Source organism: Oncorhynchus nerka, linkage group LG1 (assembly GCF_034236695.1).
Source record: "Oncorhynchus nerka isolate Pitt River linkage group LG1, Oner_Uvic_2.0, whole genome shotgun sequence".
NCBI classification, from domain to species: domain Eukaryota; kingdom Metazoa; phylum Chordata; class Actinopteri; order Salmoniformes; family Salmonidae; genus Oncorhynchus; species Oncorhynchus nerka.
The window spans coordinates 20,338,712-20,366,159 of NC_088396.1; the positions used below are offsets into that span (position 1 = coordinate 20,338,712).

At 42.1% G+C, this 27,448-nt stretch overlaps 1 protein-coding gene across 1 annotated transcript in view; it reads left to right on the forward strand.

Annotated features, from left to right (window-relative positions):
* Positions 1-9,141: 9,141 nt before the first annotated feature.
* The window catches only part of mao (monoamine oxidase), a 52,498-nt gene continuing 34,191 nt past the window's right edge, over positions 9,142-27,448 (forward strand). The window contains 2 exon segments of the mRNA XM_029639573.2: positions 9,142-9,267; positions 9,269-9,345. Of these exon segments, the coding sequence (XP_029495433.2) occupies positions 9,191-9,267; positions 9,269-9,345 (154 nt within the window). The 5' untranslated portion in view covers positions 9,142-9,190.

Sequence of the window (27,448 nt, forward strand, 5' to 3'; positions counted from 1 at the left end):
AAGACTCTTTCTAGAGCTGGCCGCCAGGCCAAACTAAGCAATCTTGGGAGAAGGCCCTTAGTCAGGGAGATGCGCTCACCCTCAACACAGGGGGGCTTCAGGGGTGTGTGCTTAGTCCCCTCCTGTACTCCCTGTTTACCCACAACTGCATGGCCGCGCAAGACTCCAACACTATCATTAAGTTTGCTGATGACACAACAGTGCTAGGCAGGATAACCAAAGACAAATGAGACAGCCTATATGGAGCAGGTCAGAGACCTGACAGTGTGGTGCCAGGACAACAACCTCTCACTTAACGTCAGCAAGACAAAGGAGCTGATCGTGGACTACAGGAAATGGAGGGCCGAGCACGCCCACATTCACATCGATGAGGCTGTAGTGGAGAGGGTTGAGAGCTTCAAGTTCCTCAGTGTCCACATCACTAAGGTCTAGAATGGTCCACAACACACACACACCAACACAGTAAAGAAAATGACATGACAATGCCTCTTCCCCCTCAGGAAGCTGAAAAGATTTGTCATGATCCTCAAAAAGTTCTAAAGCTGTGCCATGGAGAACATATTGACTGGCTGCATCACCGCCTGGTATGGCAACTGCTTGGCATCCGACTGCAAGGCGCAACAGGGGATACTGCGTACGGTCTAGTACATCACTAGTTTCGAGTTCCCTGCCACCTAGGACCTCTATACCAGGCGATGTCAGGAGGCCCTATACATTTTCCAAGACTCCAGCCATCCAAATCATAGACTGTTCTTTCTGCTATCACACGGCAAGTGGTACCGATGCAAGTCTGGAACCGACTGGACCCTGAACATCTTCTACTCCCCAAGTCATAAGACCGATAAATAGTTAGTTAAATGGTAAACCAAATAGCTTCCCTCATTATCTGCATTTACCCTTTTCGCACAAACTTTTTTTACTCGTAACATACGCTGCTGCTACTGTTTATTATGTATCCGGCTTTATTCAGTAACTTCATTCATAGTTATATGTACCTCAATTACCTCGTACCCCTGCACATCCACCCATTACTGGTACCCTGTGTATATAACCAAGTTATCGTTACTCATTGTGTATTCATTATAACTTTTATTATTACGTGTTCATTTCTCTCTCTGCATTGTGAAGAACGGTAGGTAAGCATCTCACTGTCATCTCACTGTTTACGAAGCATGTGACGAATAACATTGGATTTGATATACAGTGGATCCATAGGAAGATAACAGGTGGAATGCTGAACGTGAGAGAGAAAATGGATCGAGTGTGTTAATGTTATTCAACTTGAGCAAAATAACCTGCATTTATATTATTTCTCGTTTTTATTTCTCGAGTTACAGAAGATATGGTACAATTCTCTTCATTACTGTAGAGCATTAACCCATCCATCACCATCATCTGTAGTTAAAAAATATACAATCATCTTAAATTGTATTTCCAGTATACAGTCAACAAGAAAAACAAGTTACAACCCGCCCTCTATAGCCCAGTCCAGAAACTACCCTTTTCCTCTTTATCTTACGTTTCTGTAGCCCTGAAGGAGATATTAGAGGTGTAAGCGATATGACAAAGCTCTCCTAAATTCATCGGAAGGCTTAGAGTAGCCATCCCCAAACATATTGCTTATACCTATCTGGTCTTTTCAGAGCTGGTAACACCAAAACTGTATAGGGATATGGGTTATTTTTGGACTGGGTACTTGAATTGAATCCTGTTGTCCAGAGTAAAAGGTATGGTGGGACATCATCGCCCTCTGTTGGACCATTGGAATACGCACAACTGTTGAATAAACTCCACTCTCAAACATTGCCTGCAGTTTTGAGCAACTCTGTCCATGAACTAAATCTAAATCCTCATACAATATTTCTGGATCCTTTTCTAACCTTACTATGGTCTCACTGGAATTGATCCCCAACTCTGACAGCTACATTCTATCTCCTCTGTCTTTGCATGTCACAATGGTTTGGTATACTCATACTGCATTTCTACATCAACCCAAACTAAAGACTCATCTAACTACAGCCAACCCAGCCGTCTACGGCATAAACTATTAGCACTTCTACACATTCTCGGTAAACAGTGATAGCTCACCTGAAAGGCATTAGTATTGTTCTTTTTACATAGTAAATGTCTAATGCGTGATGCATTTATCAAAGCAAATTCATCATTTGCATTCTAATAAACAATGAAAACACCTCGCAAACGGGAGAAACCAAAATGATTTCCATGCATTCACCTAGATATATAGTATCTTCATTTGATCATATTCTCACAGCAGGAAGATCATTCTGCAGCAACAGGAAATGTGAATTATCGTGTGGATTATAATGAATGGACATTTTTGTAGGGGTTGATACATTTTCTGTTTGGGCAAATCAAGTCTGACATTTTAAAGTGGAAATAATTCATTTTAGAAGCCTTTTTAAACCTACAAGTTTGAATTTCCTGCTGTCCAGGAAATTTCCTGCAACAACAGGGTGATCAAAATTACGATCCTACATCTATGCTAATATTTTATCACTAGGCCTAACCCAGAATGGGGGGGGGGGTGTAGCTATATGTGCAGTGACTTGGACTGAAATACTCACGGACTCATTTTCAGTTCCGGTACTGTTTATACTGTTTTTAGGTGCAGGAACTCCACAATACCTTTGAGCCAATATTTTATTAAGGGGTGCAGGAACACAAGCAGTAGAACATTTTAGGTGCTGGACATAAAAAGGCAGAATATGCACAGTTCAGACTGTTCAGAACAAGTTTTTATGAGGGAGGTGAGAAGACGGACAGGATACTAGCAAGGCAACTAAAAATGCAGATCACTTCTAAAGTAAAACCAGCTATTAAGAAGGGCAATAAGCTGGTGACCTCATCCAAAGAGATAAACAGTGTGTTTCAATGTTTTTATGGAGATTTATATACATCCTCCTGTTCAGCAAGCCCCATAGATATGGATACTTTTGGTATAGAATTACCTGTATTATCAGATAGCCAGGTAGAGGACCTGGACTGCACTATAACAGAAGAGGAGGTTAGAAATGACACTTTATCTATGAAAACAGGGAAATCAGCCAATCTAGACGGCCTTCCTGTAGAATATTATAAAAAGTATATTGACATTCCTGAGTTTATAAAGGAGTGCATTGGAGATGTTGTACCCACTATGACTATTAAAACCTACCCTAACCAGAAACTGTGGATAGATGGCGACATTCGCGCAAAACTGAAAGTGCGAAACACTGCATTCAACCATGGAAAGATGACTGGGAATATGGCCAAATATAAACAGTTTAGTTATTCCCTCTGCAAGGCAATCAAACAAGCAAAATGTCAGTATTAAGACAAAGTGGAGTCGCAATTCAACGGCTCAGACACAAGACGTATGTGGCAGGGTCTACAGACAATCACGGACTACATAAAGAAAACCAGCCACGTCGTCCGTGACGTCTCGTTTCCAGACAAACTAAACACCTTCTTTGCACGCTTTGAGGATAATACAGTGCCACCAACGCGGCCTGGTACCAAGGACTTCGCCCCCCTCCATCTCCATGGCCGATGTGAGTAAGAAATTTAAAAGTGTTAACCCTCGCAAGGCCGCCGGCCCAGACGGCATCCCTAGCCGCGTCCTCAGAGCATGCGCAGATCAGCTGGCTGGTGTGTTTACGGACATATTCAATCTCTCCCTATCCCAGTCTGCTGTCCCCACATGCTTCAAGATAACCACCATTGTTCCTGTACCCAAGAAGGAAAGATAACTGAACTAAATGACTATTGCCCCGTAGCACACACTTCTGTCATCATTTGAGAAAATAATCAGGGGAGAGGTCTTTTGATACTCTGTTATATAGTCCTACAGGGGAGAGGTCTGTTATATAGTCCTACAGGAGAGGTCTGTTGACTCTGTTATATAGTCCTACAGGGGAGAGGTCTGTTGATACTCTGTTATATAGTCCTACAGGGGAGAGGTCTGTTGATACTCTGTTATATAGTCCTACAGGGGAGAGGTCTGTTGGTACTCTGTTATATAGTCCTACAGGGGAGAGGTCTGTTGATACTCTGTTATATAGTCCTACAGGGGAGAGGTCTGTTGATACTCTGTTATATAGTCCTACAGGGAGAGGTCTGTTGATACTCTGTTATATAGTCCTACTGGGGAGAGGTCTGTTGATACTCTGTTATATAGTCCTACAGGGGAGAGGTCTGTTGATACTCTGTTATATAGTCCTACAGGGGAGAGGTCTGTTGATACTCTGTTATATAGTCCTACAGGGGAGAGGTCTGTTGATACTCTGTTATATAGTCCTACAGGGGAGAGGTCTGTTGATACTCTGTTATATAGTCCTACAGGGGAGAGGTCTGTTGATACTCTGTTATATAGTCCTACAGGGGATACTCTGTTAGTCCTACTGGGAGAGGTGTTGGTACTGTGTTATATAGTCCTACAGGGGAGAGGTCTGTTGGTACTCTGTTATATAGTCCTACAGGGGAGAGGTCTGTTGATACTCTGTTATATAGTCCTACAGGGGAGAGGTCTGTTGATACTCTGTTATATAGTCCTACAGGGGAGAGGTCTGTTGATACTCTGTTATATAGTCCTACAGGGGAGAGGTCTGTTGATACTCTGTTATATAGTCCTACTGGGGAGAGGTCTGTTGATACTCTGTTATATAGTCCTACAGGGGAGAGGTCTGTTGATACTCTGTTATATAGTCCTACAGGGGAGAGGTCTGTTGATACTCTGTTATATAGTCCTACTGGGGAGAGGTCTGTTGATACTCTGTTATATAGTCCTACAGGGGAGAGGTATGTTGATACTCTGTTATATAGTCCTACAGGGAGAGGTCTGTTGATACTCTGTTATATAGTCCTACAGGGGAGAGGTCTGTTGATACTCTGTTATATAGTCCTACAGGGGAGAGGTCTGTTGATACTCTGTTATATAGTCCTACAGGGGAGAGGTCTGTTGATACTCTGTTATAGGGTCCTACAGGGGAGAGGTCTGTTGATACTCTGTTATATAGTCCTACAGGGGAGAGGTCTGTTGATACTCTGTTATATAGTCCTACTGGGGAGAGGTCTGTTGATACTCTGTTATATAGTCCTACAGGGGAGAGGTCTGTTGATACTCTGTTATAGGGTCCTACTGGGGAGAGGTCTGTTGATACTCTGTTATAGGGTCCTGCAGGGGAGAGTTCTGTTGATACTCTGTTATATAGTCCTACAGGGGAGAGGTCTGTTGATACTCTGTTATATAGTCCTACAGGGGAGAGGTCTGTTGATACTCTGTTATATAGTCCTACAGGGGAGAGGTCTGTTGATACTCTGTTATATAGTCCTACAGGGGAGAGGTCTGTTGGTACTCTGTTATATAGTCCTACTGGGGAGAGGTCTGTTGGTACTCTGTTATATAGTCCTACATGGGAGAGTTATGTTGATACTCTGTTATATAGTCCTACAGGGGAGCGGTCTGTTGATACTCTGTTATAGGGTCCTACTGGGGAGAGGTCTGTTGATACTCTGTTATATAGTCCTACAGGGGAGAGGTCTGTTGATACTCTGTTATATAGTCCTACAGGGGAGAGGTCTGTTGATACTCTGTTATATAGTCCTACAGGGGAGAGGTCTGTTGGTACTCTGTTATATAGTCCTACAGGGGAGAGGTCTGTTGATACTCTGTTATATAGTCCTACTGGGGAGAGTTCTGTTGATACTCTGTTATATAGTCCTACAGGGGAGAGGTCTGTTGATACTCTGTTATATAGTCCTACAGGGGAGAGGTCTGTTGATACTCTGTTATATAGTCCTACTGGGGAGAGGTCTGTTGATACTCTGTTATATAGTCCTACAGGGGAGAGGTCTGTTGGTACTCTGTTATATAGTCCTACAGGGGAGAGGTCTGTTGATACTCTGTTATATAGTCCTACTGGGGAGAGTTCTGTTGATACTCTGTTATATAGTCCTACAGGGGAGAGGTCTGTTGATACTCTGTTATATAGTCCTACAGGGGAGAGGTCTGTTGATACTCTGTTATATAGTCCTACAGGGGAGAGGTCTGTTGATACTCTGTTATATAGTCCTACAGGGGAGAGGTCTGTTGATACTCTGTTATATAGTCCTACAGGGGAGAGGTCTGTTGGTACTCTGTTATATAGTCCTACAGGGGAGAGGTCTGTTGGTACTCTGTTATATAGTCCTACTGGGGAGAGGTCTGTTGATACTCTGTTATATAGTCCTACAGGGCTACAGGGGAGAGGTCTGTTGATACTCTGTTATATAGTCCTACAGGGGAGAGGTCTGTTGATACTCTGTTATATAGTCCTACAGGGGAGAGGTCTGTTGATACTCGGTTATATAGTCCTACAGGGGAGAGGTCTGTTGATACTCTGTTATATAGTCCTACAGGGGAGAGGTCTGTTGATACTCTGTTATATAGTCCTACAGGGGAGAGGTCTGTTGATACTCTGTTATATAGTCCTACAGGGGAGAGGTCTGTTGGTACTCTGTTATATAGTCCTACAGGGGAGAGGTCTGTCAAACTCCCAACCCAATTTTGTTACACTCAAAATAAGTGTGGAGAACAGTACACACGATATGTGGAATTTCACATCTATAACAAGAATACTCATCATTGTGACACAATCCTAGGCTAAAGACATGAAACAAATCTGTGTACTGGAAACAGTGGCTAATGAAAATAATTCATACTATAGGTGATCTGTAAAATGAAGATGTTTTAATGTCATACTCAGATTTGGTACGAAAATATGATGTGAGAGAAATATTTCTGGAAATATTTACAATTGAATGTTTGTTAACAGGCTATCAACAAAATCCAGGAAAGGACCCAATAGCTGTGTATTTGGAATTACCCAAACATAAAGCAGCCATTTTTGACTCAATAGTTAGTCATCTGCAGAGTGAACATTGTAAAAACCTCAGAACAATATGGCAAATTGACCTTAAGTGTGAAATTGAGGATGATACCTGGTTGAAGATCTTGTCCAGCTCAGGGAGGAACATAAGGGAAGTGAGCGGGAAACTTTCTCAATACAAAATACTACATAGGTTTTATTGGACCCCAACAAGGCTTCATATCTGTGAAATGCCATAAAGACACTGGGACATTTTTACACGCAATATGGGAATGTGCATTAGTGCTGGGCCAGTGCTAGAGAAAGGGCTGGGCCAGGGCTAGAGAAAGGGCTGAGCCAGGGCTAGAGAAAGGGCTGGGCCAGGGCTAGAGAAAGGGCTGGGCCAGGGCTGGGCCAGGGCTAGAGAAAGGGCTGGGCCAGGGCTAGAGAAAAGGCTGGGCCAGGGCTAGAGAAAGGGCTGGGCCAGGGCTAGAGAAAGGGATGGGCCAGGGCTAGAGAAAGGGCTAGGCCAGGGCTAGAGAAAGGGCTGGGCCAGGGCTAGAGAAAGGGCTGGGCCAGGGCTGGGCCAGGGCTAGAGAAAGGGCTGGGCCAGGGCTAGAGAAAGGGCTGGGCCAGGGCTAGAGAAAGGGCTGGGCCAGGGCTAGAGAAAGGGCTGGGCCAGGGATAGAGAAAGGGATGGGCCAGGGCTAGAGAAAGGGCTAGGCCAGGGCTAGAGAAAGGGCTGGGCCAGGGCTGGACCAGGGCTAGAGAAAGGGATGGGCCAGGGCTAGAGAAAGGGATGGGCCAGGGCTAAAGAAAGGGATGGGCCAGGGCTAGAGAAAGGGCTAGGCCAGGGCTAGAGAAAGGGCTGGGCCAGGGCTAGAGAAAGGGCTGGGCCAGGGCTAGAGAAAGGGCTGGGCCAGGGCTGGGCCAGGGCTAGAGAAAGGGCTGGGCCAGGGCTAGAGAAAGGGCTGGGCCAGGGCTAGAGAAAGGGCTGGGCCGGGGCTGGGCCAGGGCTAGAGAAAGGGCTGGGCCAGGGCTAGAGAAAGGGCTGGGCCAGGGATGGGCCAGGGCTAGAGAAAGGGCTGGGCCAGGGCTAGAGAAAGGGCTGGGCCAGGGATAGAGAAAGGGCTGGGCCAGGGCTAGAGAAAGGGCTGAGCCAGGGCTAGAGAAAGGGCTTGGCCAGGGCTAGAGAAAGGGCTGGGCCAGGGCTGGGCCAGGGCTAGAGAAAGGGCTGGGCCAGGGCTAGAGAAAAGGCTGGGCCAGGGCTAGAGAAAGGGCTGGGCCAGGGCTAGAGAAAGGGCTGGGCCAGGGCTAGAGAAAGGGCTGGGCCAGGGCTAGAGAAAGGGCTGAGCCAGGGCTGGGCCAGGGCTAGAGAAAGGGCTGGGCCAGGGCTGGGCCAGGGCTAGAGAAAGGGCTGGGCCAGGGCTAGAGAAATATATGGGCCAGGGCTGGGCCAGGGCTAGAGAAAGGGTTGGGCCAGGGCTAGAGAAATGGCTGGTCCAGGGCTGGGCCAGGGCTAGAGAAAGGGCTGGGCCAGGGCTGGGCCAGGGCTAGAGAAAGGGCTGGGCCAGGGCTAGAGAAAGGGCTGGGCCAGGGCTAGAGAAAGGGCTGGGCCAGGGCTAGAGAAAGGGGCTCAGTTAGCTGGAGGTTGTTTTGGACCCCATGGCAGTGTAAAAGGCTCATAATCAGAGAGTGAAAAAGGCCATTTATTCCGTGTTTTGATGACCAAATATTTCCACAGGGGGGCAACATAAATGACTAAATCCAAATTGTAAATAGATTTATATGGACAGATTTAGGCCTATATAGCCTATGGTTTACAGTATGAATAACAACTAATAAATGTATCACACGTAATTTAACGGTGTCACTTAGCTCATGCTTTGCTATCATGTTCAGTCATGAAGACTAGTCATGACTTTTCCATGCATAATAACTCATATATAATGTTAGCCTTTCTATAATGACCATTGACCAATGTCTGGTCACAAGTGAAAAACTTTAAACTGACCCTCCATAACTTGATACTGCAACACGTCAACACCTGATACTGTATCATGAATACTGTAACTGTAATCTTGTTTTACAGGATTAGTGCCTGATTGCAAAACAACATATTGCTACTAAGCATGCAATCACACTAGCTTATCTCAGTATATAATGTCCAAATTATATACTACAGTAGGTCTAGCCAATTGGAGCAGGTGTCGTTCTAGGACAAAGAGCATGTGTGGTCCCTCTCTCACCCCTGACATCAGAATAAAATCATGCAGAGTAGGCTAGGCTGCAACCCGTAGGCGGAGTCGGCTCAAGTGGGCTTGTCTCCCCCGCTTTTAATACAGATGCGATCCTCTGTTCGCCTGGCGTCCAGCACCGAGCGAGGCGAGCGAACCGCAGGCAGCGGACGTACAGAGAGAGAAAGAGAGAGACCGGCAAAACAACACCATGACAGCACAGAACACATACGACGTTATTGTGATCGGCGGAGGAATATCAGGTACGTGCAATTTAAAGGGAAGCTTCCAAACAATTTACTGCAGTTAGTAAATAGACTGCTGGGAATATTACAATAGACTGCGAGGGAGGGAATCGATAGGAACTCGGGGTGATATGATATTGTAAGAATAGCAGCCACATCGCTTTATGTAAGTGGCCAACTGTTGCAGCACAAATGTGCAACACTGTAGCCCACAAGTCAGACAATAAATGTGCGCTGTTATTGTAGAGGCATATAGCCTACATTGGCCATGATTGAATACGCGTTATTCTTAATCAATACGGACTTACTGTACAGTTTCAGTTCATCTGCGTTTGTTTGCTTGTAAGATAGTATCTTCCGTGAAGCTGCATCGACTGATAACATGTGGCTTTATAGTAGGAGTGTCCTAATGCAACATGTTGCACCATATTGCTTTAATATCGTAACAACAGTGTGGTTACAATTTAACAACTGGAGCATCTTTGTTCCTGCTATTATTTGCTGTCATGCACTTCAATATGACATTTGACTTCCCGACTTGTGTTGCTGTAGCCTAATTCTCCACATCACAGTCACAAACTTTAAAAGCCTTATTTTACCTTATACAGGGTTGCTAAGTTACTTTCTAAATGTAATCTATTACAGTTACGTGTTACCTGTCCAAAATTGTAATCAGTAACATCACTCCCAAACTACGTAACGTAACCGGATGACTTTCAATACGTTTTGGATTACTTTCCCTTTAAGAGACATAGAATAACACGAAAATGATCCATCAAACACATTTGGTGTGTTATAGTGGTCTCTGACCTGTGTTTACACTGGCTCAGGTGGAGCAAATTTAAACTTGACACTTTTTTCAATGCTGAATTGAATGACATTGAGAAAACTGAAAGGTGGTTTAAAATGCTTCAAAAGTTAGTAATTTTTATTTTAAATTGTCAGACTTGATTTGCGCTAACAAAAAAAATGCATCAACCCCTATACACATTTCCATTAATTATAATCCATACAATAATGCACATTTCCTTTTGCTGCAGGATACATTTCCTGCTGTGAGAAACTGGTCAAATTAAGATCCTACACCTGTATGTCATGTCAGCATTTCACACAACTAGCAGTCACAGTTTGCCTGATATGTCATTGCCTAAGATGTCATTTGTGTTGCTGATCATGATTTCATCTCATCTCACACATAAGCTGTGTCCTGATTTGAAAGTCTGACTGTGTGATGATTCTAACCCCACATTATGCATATGGCTAGTTGGTGGTGTGGCATTTGCTGTCTGTAAATAGCTGTATGGGTGTAGCCTCATAGAGGGCTGTACAGTCCCAATAAAAATCAAGTCTGCCTTATAAGCATCAATGCTATGAGTAAGCATCCACTTAAATAGGGATTGCATATAGAATACGGTAGCAGCAATATTAGTTATATTTGTATAGCGGATGTGAGTCAGGCTCACGGTTTCATGATGCAGTACCTGCGGCTTTAAAATCACTGTCACCTTCAGCCCAACAGGGAATTTTCTCTTGGTAAAATGGTTAAGAAGTTGTTTTCTCCTGTAGGAAAACAGGGTTCAGGTCCTGCGCGTGACATGAATATAATATATATTTTTATTGTCACCTAGGTGCAATGAAATGTGTTGTATTACAGGGTCAGCCATAGTCAAGGCACATCGACCGATTTTTCACATTCTCTATGCAGCTGGAGAAAGTATATCTCCTCCCACATGGAATATGTTGAATTAGAGTATTCAAATATTGTTGCCAATGAAATTGTGGAAAATAATGCTTACTGTATGCTATGGCTGAATCAATGTCTGTAATCATGTGCCCTCCAGTGGAGGCTCCTCAGAGGAGGAAGGGGGTGACCATCCTCCTCAGTGAATTTTATAATTGTTTTATTGTAAAACATTTAAAAAGTTATCCTTTTAAGATAAAACTACACTAAATATAATCACGTCACCAAGTAATTGATTAAAACACACTGTTTTGCAATGAAGGTCTACAGTAGCCTCAACAGCACTCTGTAGGGTAGCACCATGGTGTAGCTGGAAGACAGCTAGCTTCAGTCCTCCTCTGGGTAAATTGACTTCAATACAAAACGTAGGAGGCTCATGGTTCTCACCCCCTTCCATAGACTTACACAGTAATTATGACAACTTCCAGAGAATGTCCTCCAACCTATCAGAGCTCTTGCAGCTTGAACTGACATGTTGTCCACCCAATCAAAGGATCAGAGAATTAATCTAGTACTGAAAGCATAAGCTACAGCTAGCTAGCACTGCAGTGCATGAAATGTGGTGAGTAGTTGACTCAAAGAGAGAGAAAGTTGAGCAGTTTTGAACAAATTAATTTATTCCAAAATTATGTAGAAGCAAGAAAAAGCTAGATAGGGGCTCCCGAGAGGCGCAGTGGTCTAAGGCACTGCATCTCAGTGTTAGAGGCGTCACTACAGACCCTTACTGACTGTACACTGTAAAGTTACTGCATGATTGTAGCAGGTGACAACAATGTAGGCTGTGTGTAGCGGTTATGATATGGTTTGGCTTAGAAAGGTTTTTTCGCCTGGTCACAAACAGCTGATGTGTTGTGCATTGAAGTCTACAAGCAAATGGAAAAGGTGAGAGGAGGAGAGCACGTAGATGAGAGAAGGATTCCAATTTGGCAGCTATGAATGTGAATTGTATTTACGCGTGATCAGTGATGTATTCATTCATCCGATTCTGTTGAAAAACGTTTCTTAAACAGAAGCAAACGCAACCAAACGGGCATAAACATACCTGAATTTGTCCAATAGAAACTCTCGTTTGCAACTATTGGACTAAGGATTACACACTATATGCAGGCAAGAGTGTGAAAGGCGGTATTGAATGTATCACTGTCTGTCCATGTGTCCCTGTCTGTCACCTCAAATGTTTCTCTCGGCCTGTGTGCACCTATGTTGTAAACTTTCATTCATAGGCTAGGTTGTAGCAACCTCATGATGGGTATAGGGAAAATGAGAGTATCGTGTAGTAGCCTAAACCAATTGCGTGTTACATTTAACTGGGTTAATGGATATGAATGACAGTCATCCAAAATGCTGTAATAGAAATAAGGCCATGTTCATGAAAAAAATGTTGCGTCCTTCCTCAACTGAAACGGCACTAACCGCCACGGGTGCCTTCTAAGTCTGAACTCCAGACTTGGCTAGGTTGAACCCATTTTTATTTCTACAGTTTTAGAAGCTGAGTGGCGAGTAATAAATAGTAAGTAAACTCTTTTCTTTCCTGGAGACAGAACAAGAGGTGTCAAATGTCTTGTTTGAGGAAGTTTCACACAGGGCTATTACAGCTTTCGACAAGTGGAACCTGTGTTTAACCCGAGTTTGGGGAAACATTGATTGAGGCCAATCAGTGCTGGCAGACAGTCAATAAAGAGCTCAACTACTAATAGGACAGACCATGTTAAATATCTGGATTAAAACCAGCTGATCAGCTGCTACGCCAATGTTCCTGTTAGTGAATCACATGTCGTTTCAAATCCAGTATATGTCCATACTACAGCCTAATGTATCAGTTACACTGTTAAATGTAGTTTCAGAGAGGTATTTTGGCCTGTCTGTGAATGACTATGATTAATAAATGAGAATTCCGCAGAGAGGGTTCCGCAGAGAGGGTTCCGTAGAGAGGGTTCCGTAGAGGGCTCCATAGAGAGGGTTGTCTCAGGGTTGAATTGAAGTGGAATAGAGTTTTCATCACTTGATGTTGAATTTATTTATTTTATTTTGTATTTAACCTTTATTTAACTAAGCAAGTCAGCTAAGAACAAATTCTTATTTACAATGATGGCCTCCCCCGGCCAAACCCGGCCTACCCCGGCCTACCCCGGCCAAACCCCGACCTACCCCGGCCAAACCCGGCCTATCCCGGCCAAACCCGGCCTACCCCGGCCAAACCCGGCCTACCCCGGCCAAACCCGGCCTCCCCCGGCCAAACCCGGCCTACCCCGGCCTCCCCCGGCCAAACCCTAATCCAGACGACGCTGGGCCAATTGTACGCTGCCCTATGGGACTCCCAATCACAGCTGGTTGTGATACAGCCTGGAAAACATACACAGCATTAAGATATTGCCTGCAAACCCGAACCTTATAGGTAAACTCAGCATTGTCTTAAGCATATCCACCACCTCTGCAATATAAATTCAACAATAGACAGAATAATAGAGAAAATTATTCTGCGACAGCGAAATACATATTTCTTAATTACTCCTTTGTATTTATAAAAGCATGTCTCTGCAGGTTTACATATGAATCATAGTGTCACACATTGCTCCTCTCTCTTTCTTTCTCTCTCTCTCTCTCTCTCTCTCTCCTACAGTTACACTAGGACAAGGTTGAAATATCTCAGTTTGTCTGTGCTGTTGCCCTTTAGAAGGTGACAATGAGGCCCACTTATTACAATAACTGTCTCTAGTCAAAGTGCTTCTCCTTAAGTACCGAGCAGTGGAGAGCTGTGTTCTGTTCTGGCTGCAAATTGTCCTCTGCAATTCACCATGCAGCCACCAGCCCCTTGGCCCCCAGGGGCGCTAGCAGCAGCACTGGATAGGTGAGGTGAAATGTGTTGTTTTACAGGGTCATAGTAGTACGGTACCCCTGGAGCAAATTAGGGTTAAGTGCCTTGTTCAAGGGCACATCATCATATTTGTACATTGCACCTCAGGTATTTGAACAAGCAACATTTTGATTTCTGACTCAATACTCTAACCACTAGGCTACCTGTCGCCAGGAAGAACCTTTTGGGTTGCCACACAGGCGGAACCTTTCCAGTTCAAAAGGGCTCATCAAAGAACTCCCCCGAAAATGGTCTCAGAAGAACCCCTGTGATGGGAGGGATTCACATGTTTACCTTTTTGATCATATATTGTAGAGGGGGCAGCCTATCAGACCGGAGGCATGGCTTTCAGACAGTTATTTCTGCCTTTAGCATAAATGTAATTCCTGTTCATCATGTTAAGTTCATACACTACAAATCATTTTATTATTCTAATAATTACAGAGCAGCAAGAGGAATAAAGTAGTAACTATTCCAACTTTGGGATATGCATAGGCTCTTGAAGAGCTCAGACACCTCTGTTAGCCTCATTGTAGCTACAAAACTGTCAGTGTTCAACCTCAATGTTGATACATTGAAACATTGAAGGTTCCTCGAAGAAGAGTGTAGAGAACATTTAACAGAGACTGTTACCAAACCAGAGAGAGAGAGAGACATTTATAGTGTTGATGATGGTGTTAAATTAACTCTGTAAGTGTTAAATTAACACTCATTGGTGTAAAAGAACCCCTGTGTTGGTGTTAGTAACCAGTGTTAAGCCAAAACTACACTCATCATTATCATATTTCCCAGCATGCTTTATTGCAGGTTGATTTTTAGAATTGTTTCTGATTTACAAGTCAATATTTTAATATGCAATTAATAACATCATTATTTAAATATGATAACAAAGTGGTAACTATTGAAACATTGGGATACACATAGGCACTTGAGGAACTCAACTTGTATACACCACATGAAGCTACAAAAGTGTCAGTGCTCAACCGTAACATTTGTTGACAATACAACAAAACAGATTAACTGGAGTGACGTCTACTCTCATGGGTGGCCAAAAATAACTATCGCAAAGCCAAGCCCCTACTAAAACCATGCCTCCAGGCCATTAACCTAACTAAGTGACCCAACTGGCTGGGTCAGAAATAACCTGTTTGTTCTGTACACTATTAACTAGTGATGGAGAAAGAGAGCTTTCTGAAGCATTGGGACTTTCCAGCCAATTGTGTCAAATAGGTTAATTACTCAAGGATCTGATCAACACAGTGTACACTAGTGGCACCTGCTGGTGAAAAGAATTTAGACCAGCCAAATTATTATCGAAGATGTCCCCCACGCCATAGCCTTTTTTGTCTTCTACTGAAACCAATACCAAATCAAAAAGTTGGTTGTTTGACTAAATGAAGCTTCGGATGTCATTGATCACATGCTTCTGATAAAGTAATACAGGTATCGGCACACTGCTTTGACATACACTGCTTAACGATTTGGACGCAGGCTTGGTTTGACTGGGCCGTTGACTGAGGGCCAGATATTTATAGAAAGCAGCTGGATTCCCCTTCTCCTGAACCTTTCCCCTGGAACATTGGTGTAAAAGTTAAGTGGCTGTGTAATTGCATCACGCTCAATAGAAATTCTGGGTCAAGACTCAGTAGATGTTTCCAAAGGCCTTCAGCCAGCCAACTCCAGCTTGCCTTTTGTATTAGTGTTAGCGGAGGCAGAGAGCCCTGCAGTCAATGTGTTGTGGAACACAAGATAAAACAGCTGTGGGTTAGGATTATCTACAGTATTGTAGCTACAGTACTGTTTATGCAAAGGATTTTGCAGAAAATGTTCAGGGGCTTCAGGGCGTAAAGAAAGGATCATCAACTAGATTCAGCTGCGGGACGATTTTTTTCTTGAGCAGCTGGTCGGGAGGCCGGAACATAATTACAAATCATTTGTAGATTGCAAATTGACCGCAAGAAGCCCAAACATATATAATATTTGACTAAAACATCATTTCAAATCTTGCTGACATTTCTATACGATCATTATGTGTGGAAATACTTGAGAACAGATTTCCTGAATTAAAATCACTTGGAGCTGATTTCCTGGTGTTACAGTCTTTCATAAAAATGCAAACTCAAATATGTAAAGACCAACTTAATTCAAAGTAAATCAAAGTACATTTTATTTGTCACGTGCCGAATACAACATCCACGACTCGGTGAAGCATAAAATATTACAGTTTTTAATGTCCCGTTGGTAGGATATACTTTCTTTCAGTTCGTCCCATTTATTTTCTAGCGATTGAACGTTAGCTAGCAGAACGGAGGGCAAGGGCAGGTTAGCCACTCGTCGCCTGGTCCTCACAAGGCACCCTGATCTTTTGCCTCTGAATCGTCGTTTCCTTCTCCAGGGAATCACAGGGATCGGGGCCTGGTCTGGTGTCAACAGTATATCCCTCGTGTCCGACTCATTGAAGAATAAGGCTTATCTTAAAATACTCCGTTCAATCCCAGTTCTGATGTTTAGAAGCTCTTTTCAGTCATAGGAGACGGTAGCAGCAACATTATGTACAAAACACGTTACGAACAACGGCAAAAAACAAACAAAATAGCATGATTGGTTGAGGGCCAATAAGACGGCAGCCCTACCCACCGGCGCCATCATGAACTTAGTGCTTGTCTTATGTCTATAAATATGGGTGTGGTACACTTCCTGGAGATTATAAGTGCAGGCTCTATGTGTTTTATACCTACCTACTAAAGAATGTGTGTTTGATCTCACTTGACTACATCTCTAAAGAGGCCACAGTGTTCTGTGTGCCGGTATACAGTCATTTCAGGTGTTCTCATGACAAACATCAGAGAGAGAGAGAGAGAGATAGAGAGCGAGAGAGCTATTCAAATCCATAGCTGCCATTGTTTCCAGGGTGAGAGAGACACAGCTGAAGCCTCGAAGAAACATCGCAAACATTAATATGTAGCAGGTAAATAAAGTAGAGCACATACACTACCGATATATCTAATGATAAAAGTGAATTGATAGCTTTTCTTGCTTGCACAGCTGGAAAGACAGAGGGAATATTATAGATAGGGTGGTTGATGAGTCCACACTGACATATGAGCTCTTTATTGTTATATAATGGGATGTTAGATAATGGGATGTTAGATAATGGGATGTTAGATAATGGGATGTTAGATAATGGCAGTCAAGCTGTGGGAGAGGTTCAAGAGTACTGCAGGGACTCTAATACTAAGATGATTCATTGTGATTAATTGATAGATTGATTGATTGATCTGATCGATGATCAAATCATGCACCTCTGGCAGGGGAAAAAGTACACCAATACATCAAGGACCAAACACAGTAAGGTTGAATCGTTATTCCCGGTTTAGTTTAGTTTATTAGGATCCCCATTAGCTACCACACATGCAGCAGCTACTCTTCCTGGTGTCCACATAAAACATACAAATACATGATAAACAAAAAGTACAAAACGGTTATGGACAAGAACAACATATGATATTACGTTAAATTCAAAATAAAACATTAAATAATAGTTATATATTGGAAAGACCAAGAAAGAACAAAAATACAATTTGCACACTATTCATACAGCATATATTTTATATTTGAAGGGTTCTTCCTAGAACTCTCTGAACAGTTCCGTCATCCTTATTATTGTCACGTTCTGACCTTTATTTCCTGTGTTTTGTATTTAGTTAGTATGGTCAGGGCGTGAGTTGGGTGGGCAGTCTATGTTTGTTTTTCTAGGTTTTGGGTATTTCTTTGTTTTCGGCCTAGTATGGTTCTCAATCAGAGGCAGGTGTCATTAGTTGTCTCTGATTGAGAATCATACTTAGGTAGCCTGGGTTTCACTGTGTGTTGGTGGGTGATTGTTCCTGTCTCTGTGTTTGCACCAGATAGGACTGTTTTGAGTTTTCACATTTCTTGTTTTTTGTAGTCAGTTGTTCATGTGTACCTTAACGTATTAAAAAGAACCATGGACACTTACCACGACGCATATTGGTCCTCCGATCCGTTTCGCCTCTCCTCTTCGGAGGAGGAAATTCATTACAATTATCCTTTAAAATTAAACTGTCTATTACCTCAAAGGCAAAACGCAGTAACTACTCGGTAACTAGTTTTTTTTTGCTAATCAGCCAAATATTTTGCAGGTAGATCAGTGATAATGCACTGATGTATATCAACCATGGCCTTTGCATATCAACCATGACCACTGATTTGACCTATGACCCCTAAAATACAGATTCTGCACTCTGCCTTTGTATGACCTTAAACAACTATATTGGTAATGCAAAGGCAAAGTGCAGTACCTTCAATCTAAATGTGTTTATCCAACTTTCTTGTTGGTTTTCTGTTTTATGTGTGAGTTCTAACTACATTTCAACTGTATTTACTGATTATATGTAGTTATATTTTCATGTTTTTAATGTTGTATTGTAGTAACCCTCAAGCATTTTTTTCAACCATAAGGTAAGGACTATTTCATCAAGCAGAATGTTTATACTTAAAACTTTGTGCAGTTTCTACAATGTATGTCAGGTTGTGCGCTACTGGTATAGAAGTCAGGTGCAGGAGAGCAGAGAGTTGTGATCAGGTGCACACTTTATTTGGCAGAAGCAACAACAGACGGACGCAAATGTGTCAAAAAACCTCCAGCCAATGACAAAAGTGAAAAGCGTGACAACAGTCACAATGATGCAAATGTTTAACAATTAAACATAATTTATGTTTAACACGGAACCCGGGGAAAACCCAGCCGGGCGCGTCACACAAAACACGTAACAAAACAATCCCACACAAAGACATGGGGGGGAACAGAGGGAATATATTTGTAGTGTGATTAGGGAATGTAAACCAGGTGTGCGGGGAAACAAGACAAAACAAATGGAAAATGAAAGGTGGAGCGGCGTTGGCTAGAAGGCCGGTGACGTCGACCACCGAACGCCGCCCGAACAAGGAGAGGAGCCGACTTCGGTTGAAGTGATAAATGTCTTCATCCAACTTTCTTGTGTTTTTATCTTATTTGACATTGTATGGCCATTGTTTTTACTTAGGGGGTCATAGGTCAAATCAGTGGCCATGGTTGATATGCATAGACATTTACTTAATAGTAAGATAATACATTATCACGTGTCTACAACATATTTGGATGGAGAGCCAATAAACTTTAAAGCCATTTTTGTCCGTTTCACTGTTTGCGAGGTTACTGCTCTTTGCCTTTGTATGGCAAAGTGGGTAACTGCTGTCACAACAAGGTGGATCAAAGCCAAAGTGCAATAATTTCAGTTATTGCTGTTTGCCTCAGTTTTTACTTGGATTTTGTAGTTAATGCAAATTTCACACTCCATTTTCTCTGAAATGGAACATAATTGAACAAGTACACTTTGTCAACTGATTTCAGTTTTAACTCAATTTCTACCAAAAGTGTAGTTACTGCGTTTTGCCTTTGTAGGACAGTATACATTACATATATCATAAGGCCATTCTTTGACGGGCTAGTGGTGTTAGGAAATACCTAGCCACATCAAGCCTGCAAGTCACATTATGCTTGCAAAGTGATGTGTATTTCCTATTGGGATCCAGTCAGAGTAAGGATATCTAACAATTGTGGCTCTTAATCACCTACAACTGTTTTTCTTCAAAATGACTGCCAGGGTAGGGAAGACTGATTACTTAGATGACATAAATCATCTAAACTGGAAAAACCATCTTAGTAACGGTGCATACGGTAAGTCTAACAGATTGTATTAGTTTACAAAAAAAACGTAGCTTTGTTATTTATCTTTGTGTAGCATAAGAATAATCAACCAGTCAATGTACATGCAAAAACACAAATATTGAAAAAAAAAAAATCTGAAAATCAACCTGCAATAGAGCATGCTGGGGGTGGGGGGGTTACTTCTGAATCAACACTTCTTGCCTTCCAACGAATCATAATTTCCTTCCAAAGGATCATTTAAGAACCCATTCTTCAAAAAATGGTTCTTAGGATGTTAAAGGTTCTAAGTAGAATCCCTTGCCTTATGAAGAACATTTATTCCGATGAATTTATTCAGCTTCGTAGAACGTTATCCCTCTGCAAAGGACCCTGTTGGAACCCTTTTCCTAAGAATGTAGGGAAAATAGGCTCCTCTCTCTCTCCCTCTCGCTCTCTCTCTCTCTCTCTCTCTGTCTCTCCATCAGTCTCTCTCTGACTCTCCCTTTCTCTCCCTCCCTCTTTCTCTCACACACTCCCTCCCTTTCTTGTCTCTTCCCATCGTCCTCATCTCTTCCCATCTGCCGCCTCCTCTCTCTCTCTCACCACCCTGCGGACATGACCTGTTTAACGTGCAATTTCACACATCTCTCCTTATAATTGCTTTTCGATACAGCTGCTTTGTTTGATAGATCTGAAAAGGCAATCACTGTCTGAGCCCTTACGTCTTGTAAATGTCTCCCCTCTGCCGGATCGATACACAGCATTTTAGGGCCTAAGGACAGTGGCAGAATGTCCTCTTGTTGTGTTCTTGGTATTGGATTTATGTTTTGTGTCGCTGTTCGGTGTCGGCAGAGCCCAGGGAAAGAACATTCCACGTTATCTGGGAGATAGAATAGTCTCATCTTACTCTTTTGACATGTTTTGAGGTTCACACACACACACACACAGCTGGCTGCCTTTAGTAGTCCTGCCAGGTTAAAAGAAACCAAGTGTCAAACTGTAAGCAGTTGCAAGTATACCAGTGTGCAGAAGCGTGTGCATTTGCATGAGTGGCCCTTGTAAGACAATGCCGTAGCAACTTCTATGGTCTTATGTCTAGCCCTGTCTTGGATCTGTTTAGTCAACTCCTCCCTTACGGAAAAACCTTATGAATTTCACATGTGAACACGTGATCGCGTGTGACCTCATGAAATCACATTTGATTTAATGGGAAGTTAATGTGATAACATGTGAAGCAACATATGATGACATAAAACTACACGTGACAACGTTTGAAAACCCAGGTGTCAAATGTAATTTAGAATATTTTACTTTGAATATTTTACTTTGAAAGGCATAATTGACGTTAATTCAATTTAAACAGTCATGGTCCCCTGCAGGTTTTGTCTAGTTCCCGGTTTGTTCCAGGGACATCCCCAAGGAATTTTTTTAGAACGTTCTATCATGGTCCCCTGGAGGTTTTTGTCCAGTTACGATGAAAATATGATAAATATAGAACTAGTTACTGTGTTTTTACAGCTAAATACAGGTGTTAATAGACAGTATGCTGATACTTGGGAATCAACCTCCTGGTTACTAACTACCTGAAGTTCCTACTGCACCACCAGGTCTGCTGGTGTAATGGAAATTGGCAAAAATACATTTCTGCACTTTGTGTCACGCCCTGACCTTAGAGAGCCTTTTTATTTCTCTATTTGGTTATGTCAGGATGTGATTTGGTTGAGCATTCTAGTTTTCTATTTCTTTGTTGGCCGGGTATGGTTCCCAATCAGAGGCAGCTGTCTATCGTTGTCTCTGATTGGGAATCATACTTAGGCAGCCTGTTTTCCACCCTAGTTTGTGGGATCTTGTTTTTGCGCAGTAGCTGTCTATCCCTGCAGAACTTTACGCTTGTTTATATTTTGTTGTTTTGTCGGTGTTTCAGTGTTAAATATCATGAACACTTTCCACGCTGCGCTTTGGTCTCATTCATTCAACGACGGACGTAAGACTTTGCCTGACGTTGCAGTAAAATAATGTAAATATATACCACTTGGTGTTATTTCTATAAAATGACAGTATGCTGTTGTATTCTGATATCAATTAGTGTAAAAAAAACTGTAATTTTGTACTGTAACAACACTTGGGATTTGAAATAAAAACCTCTTGGTCACTAACAACCTGAAACATCCTGCTTACAGTGCAGCTATAACACCAGATCTTCGAGCATGAAAAAGATTTGGCCACGGACTTAATGCATTTCTGCACTTTGCTAAAAGCTGCCCAGAATCAAGTCAATAATTGTCCAATATAACATCAACATAAAACTACCAGTGCTCAAGGACACTTGACATAGAGTACACATCAGGGGTAGGCAACCCTGTTCCTGGAGTGCCATAGGTACTGCAGGATTTTGTTCAAACTAGGCCCCACACCCGACCAGCTGAGCCAGTTGATCAGTTCAGTGATTGCCTAAATTCAACACACCTGGTCATCCAGGTCGGTTAAATCAAAAAACATGATGTGCTTCCAGCACTTCATCCCTGGTATACATTAACACTTTGGGGATTTAAACTTGCATCTTCTTGGTTGGGAGTGCGTCAATGTTTTTGCAGAGCCGCCAGGTTCATACTTATTCATACAATGTTAAAACATTTTTTAAATAATAATAGAATACAAAAAAAGAGAAATTAACACGAAAAATAAAATAAATATAAGGGGATGGTTAGGGAACAGTGTTGCTACCTGGGGGTACAAAAAGGTCAAAGGTACACTTCACAGGAACACATATGAACTCACATGGTATAGTTCAGTACCTGGTAGGTATAATAGGATATTTTTCTACCCAATATTTTGCATATAATGTATTCGTGCTTTGATAGGTGGGGGCAATGTACTGGTGGTGTCATTATCATATTTTGGGGCGTGGTCAAATATATGTGTATTTATGCCAACCGTCAGTCGAAGTGTTGTAGCCATTTAATTGTTTGATGGTTATGCTAATAAAAGTAGAGCATTTCCTTTGGCACTGACTGTTCTTAAGAGGTTGTAAGAGAGTGTGTCAGGGATGAGCTGGTCTGTATAGACTAGAGGTTATTGTGGATATACCATTAACTTAATGGCAAGTTGATGCTGTGAATTTGTCTTTTTTTTACTGGAATGTTATTGTAACTTGAAGCATAGAAGTGATTTATCTCGTCTGGAAGGCTCGTGTCACTGGGCAGCTCTCGGCTTCCCTTTGTGGTCTGTAATAGTTTGCAAGCCCTGCCACATCCGACAAGCATCGGAGCCGGTATAGTGCGATTCGATCTTAGTCCTGTATTGACGCTTTGCCTGTTTGATGGTCTGTCTGAGGGCATAGCGGGATCTCTTATAAGCTTCCGGGTTAGAGTCCCGCTCCTTGAAAGAGGCAGCTCTACCCTTTAGCTCAGTGAGAATGTTGCCTGTAATCCATGGCTTCCAGTTGGGGTATATACGTACAGTCACTGTGAGGACGACGTCCTCGATGCACTTATTGATAAAGCCAGTGACTGATGTGGTGTCCTCAATGCCATCGGAAGAATCCCAGAATATATTCCAGTCTGTGCTAGCACAACAGTCCTGTAGTTTAGCATCTGCTTCCTCTGACCACTTTTTTATAGACAGAGTCACTGGTGCTTCCTGCTTTTTGCTTGTAAGCAGGAATCAGGAGGATAGAGTTATGGTCAGATTTGCCAAATGGAGGGCGAGGGAGAGCTTTGTACACATTTCTGTGTGTGGAGTAGAGGCGGTCTAGAGAAGAGTTACCGTATTTATACAATTTGTAAGTCGCTCTGGATAAGAGCGTCTGCTAAATGACTTAAATGTAAATGTATACAATAAACACATTTTCCATAATTCTATTGAGCCAATTAAGAAGGAATATCAACTTAACTTGTAACTACGTTAGAAGCAAAATTTGGTTTTCACTAAAATAATAGTTATTGTGAACTATGACATGACATGACTTAATAAACTAATTGGAATATGTCGCAAAAGAAAATACAATTTGCTCTTATTAAAATCGGCAGATCATTTTCCATTAACGGATGTCGATGTAGCTCTTTTGACTGCTATGATTAAGCATTAAAGCACCCTGGGGGTTTGTGGTATATGGCCAATATACCACGGCTAAGGGCTGTTCTTATGCATGACGCAACGTGGAGTGCCTGGATACAGCCCTTAGCCGTGGTATATTGGCCATATACCACAAACACACCGGGTGCCTTATTGCTATTATAAACTGGTTACCAAAGTAAAAGTATTTTTTTGTTATACCCATGGTATGCTGCCTGATATACCACGGCTTTCAGCCAATCAGCATTCAGGGCTTGAACCTCATTTATAATTGTAAATATATCCATTGTGCACATGTGCATAACTATAGATAGGAGCGTTTGAGTGATGAAAGTTGGACAGAGGATCTCGAAATCTCTGAGCGAGAAACACTAGGACAAACTTAAAAACAAATGTTAGGCTATTTTATGGCAATTGGGCTGTTATCATGTGCCAGATAATGACTAAAAACCTTTATAACTGGCCCACTTGCGAGATTGATTTGCAATTTCATTAGGCATAGGCTACAGACTAATATCTTGGTTTATAATTGTAATTCAACTTTGCCGTGGTTTGCTTGGATAGATGCAGGCAGCCTATAGGCCTACATCTCATTTCAGATAGTCTACTGAATGATTTAGCAGACTCATTTATTAAACATGAATAGTTTGTCGATTTCGAAGTAAGAGGTGCTTCTGTTTCCCAATAGCCTGCTGGAATAGGCTACTGAGGATGGGCTCGTAATTTCAATCACTGAATTAAATATTAATAATATGTACATGAACTGAATCTGCTTGTCAACAACAGCCATTGTTTATTTTTTTTACCTGTAACCAAATCTGATTGACTGTTACCGTCAGTCTAATGCGTTCCAACAACTGATCGGCATTTGCGATAGATCTTTGATAACTTCCAATTTATTTAACTAAACATGGCCATAATAATTGCATAATAACACAAGGCTACAACAACAATATGCTGACGTTATAGGCTATTTATGAAATACGTTTGCCAGCTCCAGGTAGGCTACACAAGTGGCACAAATTGTTTTGCAATGACTCCAGTGATATAGGCCTAGTCATTTCAACATATTCATTGTATCAAATGGTAGGCTACAATGGCATATACATTAATAGGCTACTTGATGGACAACAAATGTAAATGTATCATTCTGTCACGTTCTGACCTTAGTTCCTTTGTTTTGTCTTTGTTTTAGTATGGTCAGGGCGTGAGTTGGGATGGGCAGTCTATGTTCTTTTTTCTATGATTTGGGATTTCTGTGTTTGGCCTGGTATGGTTCTCAATCAGAGGCAGCTGTCTATCGTTATCCCTGATTGAGAACCATATTTAGGTAGCCTCTTTTCACCCTTGAGTTGTGGGTGATTATTTTCTGTTCAGTGTTTTTTCAGCACCATACAGGACTGGTTGTTTTATTTCAGTGTTCAAATATTTTATTAAAGAATATGGACACTTACCACGCTGCGCATTGGTCCTCCTCTTCTTCCGCCGACGACCATTAAACATTCTCCACATTTAATGTCAGTTTCATTGAGTACTTTTCCCCCTAACAAAAGCAGATGAGGGAGTTCCATAATTTCCATTTAAATTTTCCATAATGACAAGTTAAATAGCCTACCTACAACTGGTAAAAAGTTGTCACATTGTGCAAGTGTGCTGCTCTGTCTCCTCTCACTCATTTGACTCAGCCAATAGGGGACTAAGCTGCATGCTGCTGTGCTCTCTCAACACACACACATCCCTAAGGCTCTCCCCACCACTCACTGAATAACATAGTTAGCAGCAGCAGGTCACAGAGAAATACAATGTTGGCGACAGTGCAATTTAGAAGTAGCCCAAAAAACCCGCAACCCGCTACCAATACATTTTCACCCGCGACATTGTTTTGAAAGTAGCCCAATTTGCGGGGAAAACAGTAAACATGGCAACCCTGATGCCACTAGCAATCTTGCCAGCGACCTATTGTGCCTTCACTGACTCTTCTGTTGACAACATGCACATCACTTGCTGATTGGCAGCAAACTGCTTACAGGCTTGGTTTATTCGAGGCGTGGCTTTCAGCCAGCTCTTTTTAGTCTTCCATAAGAGGGGCTGTCATCCCAATTAATCTGGTCTGTTCATAAACATTATGCTTTGACACTGTTAGTTCTGCAGGTTTGTTAAAGGCCGGCATAAGTGCATGTGATACCAAGCATCATAAGAGCTTTAACTTATAGCTAGTTACCATGCAATTGTAATACTCATTTTCCTATCAGACGGTCAGTTCAGTGAGTATGATGGATTAGATATGGTAAGTTACTGTGAAATTTACAATAACTCCCTTGTAACTATCATAGTTGACAGTAAAATTAAGCATTAACCTCCTGTGAACCAGTTGCCATTAAAGAGGAACTGACAGCGTTTTAACGACTTTGCAGAAATGAAACAAACAGACAATCATAATACCATTAAAAAATATCAAATTCCGAGTTTATGCTACAAAACTTCAAAAGAGGTTTTAAAATGAGTTTGTATTTGACTCAACATTCCATGATGCAGAGTAAGGCATTGTTGGCAGAATAGATGGAGGCAGTTCAATGCATGATCAGTATAATTCACTAATACATTTATTGGTAGTCCAACAAATATTGCTATCAGGTTGTAAATCACAGCTGGCCTTGTACATTGTGTGCTGTCTCAAGTCAATCGAGATTCAGTTTCAATTACTCCATATTTTGGATTAAAAACGGACTAATGTAACTAAGGCTGGGAATGTCAATTCAATCAAACTAGCAAGGGCAATGATAAGTCAGTCGATACATGGCTAATAGGCTAACTTATCTATTTATGTAGCTATTCATTTAGCGAGCTAAAAACACCACCACTTAACACACCCTCTAACTCTTCGGAAGTGAAATCTTGTATACCCAAATCCTTCTCTGCAGCTGCCACCACAACATCTACTATATGTTCTTGGTAATAAATAACCATCTGGTGGCACTGCTGAGGCAATAATGCACTCCAGACCAAACGGTTGCAAGTTCAAATCCCGAGAGCATTTACGCCCACTTAGGGCTAGATTCTATCAGAGCCATGCTAGCAAACACCCGCATAGCAGTTGTGTCGGAGGTAGAACTGCATTAGTGCTGTCAAATCCACAAGTGTCTCCTGGCGTTGTACCTGAAGAGGAAATTGCCATTGGCTGCATGGAGCTGCATTAACAGAAGTCCCATGCAGCCTTGTTTACAAGTTGGATTGTGATATGTAATCTACACATTGACAAGGCTGATATAAATCCTTTAATGATTTTCAATTTGAGTGTTATTATTTCTATATAGCCTACACTTTCTCGTTCTGAACTTCTAGCTTAAGTAGTGTGACTTCATGACAATAACCAACACGAACAGCTGCTCACTGATTTGACAGCTCTAATGCACACCTCCGACACTGCCAAAACACCAGCTATGCGGGTGTCGGCTATCTTGTGTTTAAGCTTGATCAGAAAGAATCCAGGCCTTAATGTCAAGTGTCTCTGAGCACTGCTACTTTTTAGTTGGTGTTGTAAGATAATGGCACAATTATTGACTTGATTCCGGGCAACTTCTAGCAAAGAACAGAAACGTATTCTTGATAATAAATCTATGGCCGATCTCTATCGAAACGTTGCTATACATAGATATCACCTGGGAGCAAGAGCAGCAGTGTGCAGCCTTTCCCTTTCTGTTTTCCATGAGTTTGGCTACAACTCCAGCACCTGTGGAAAGTACAT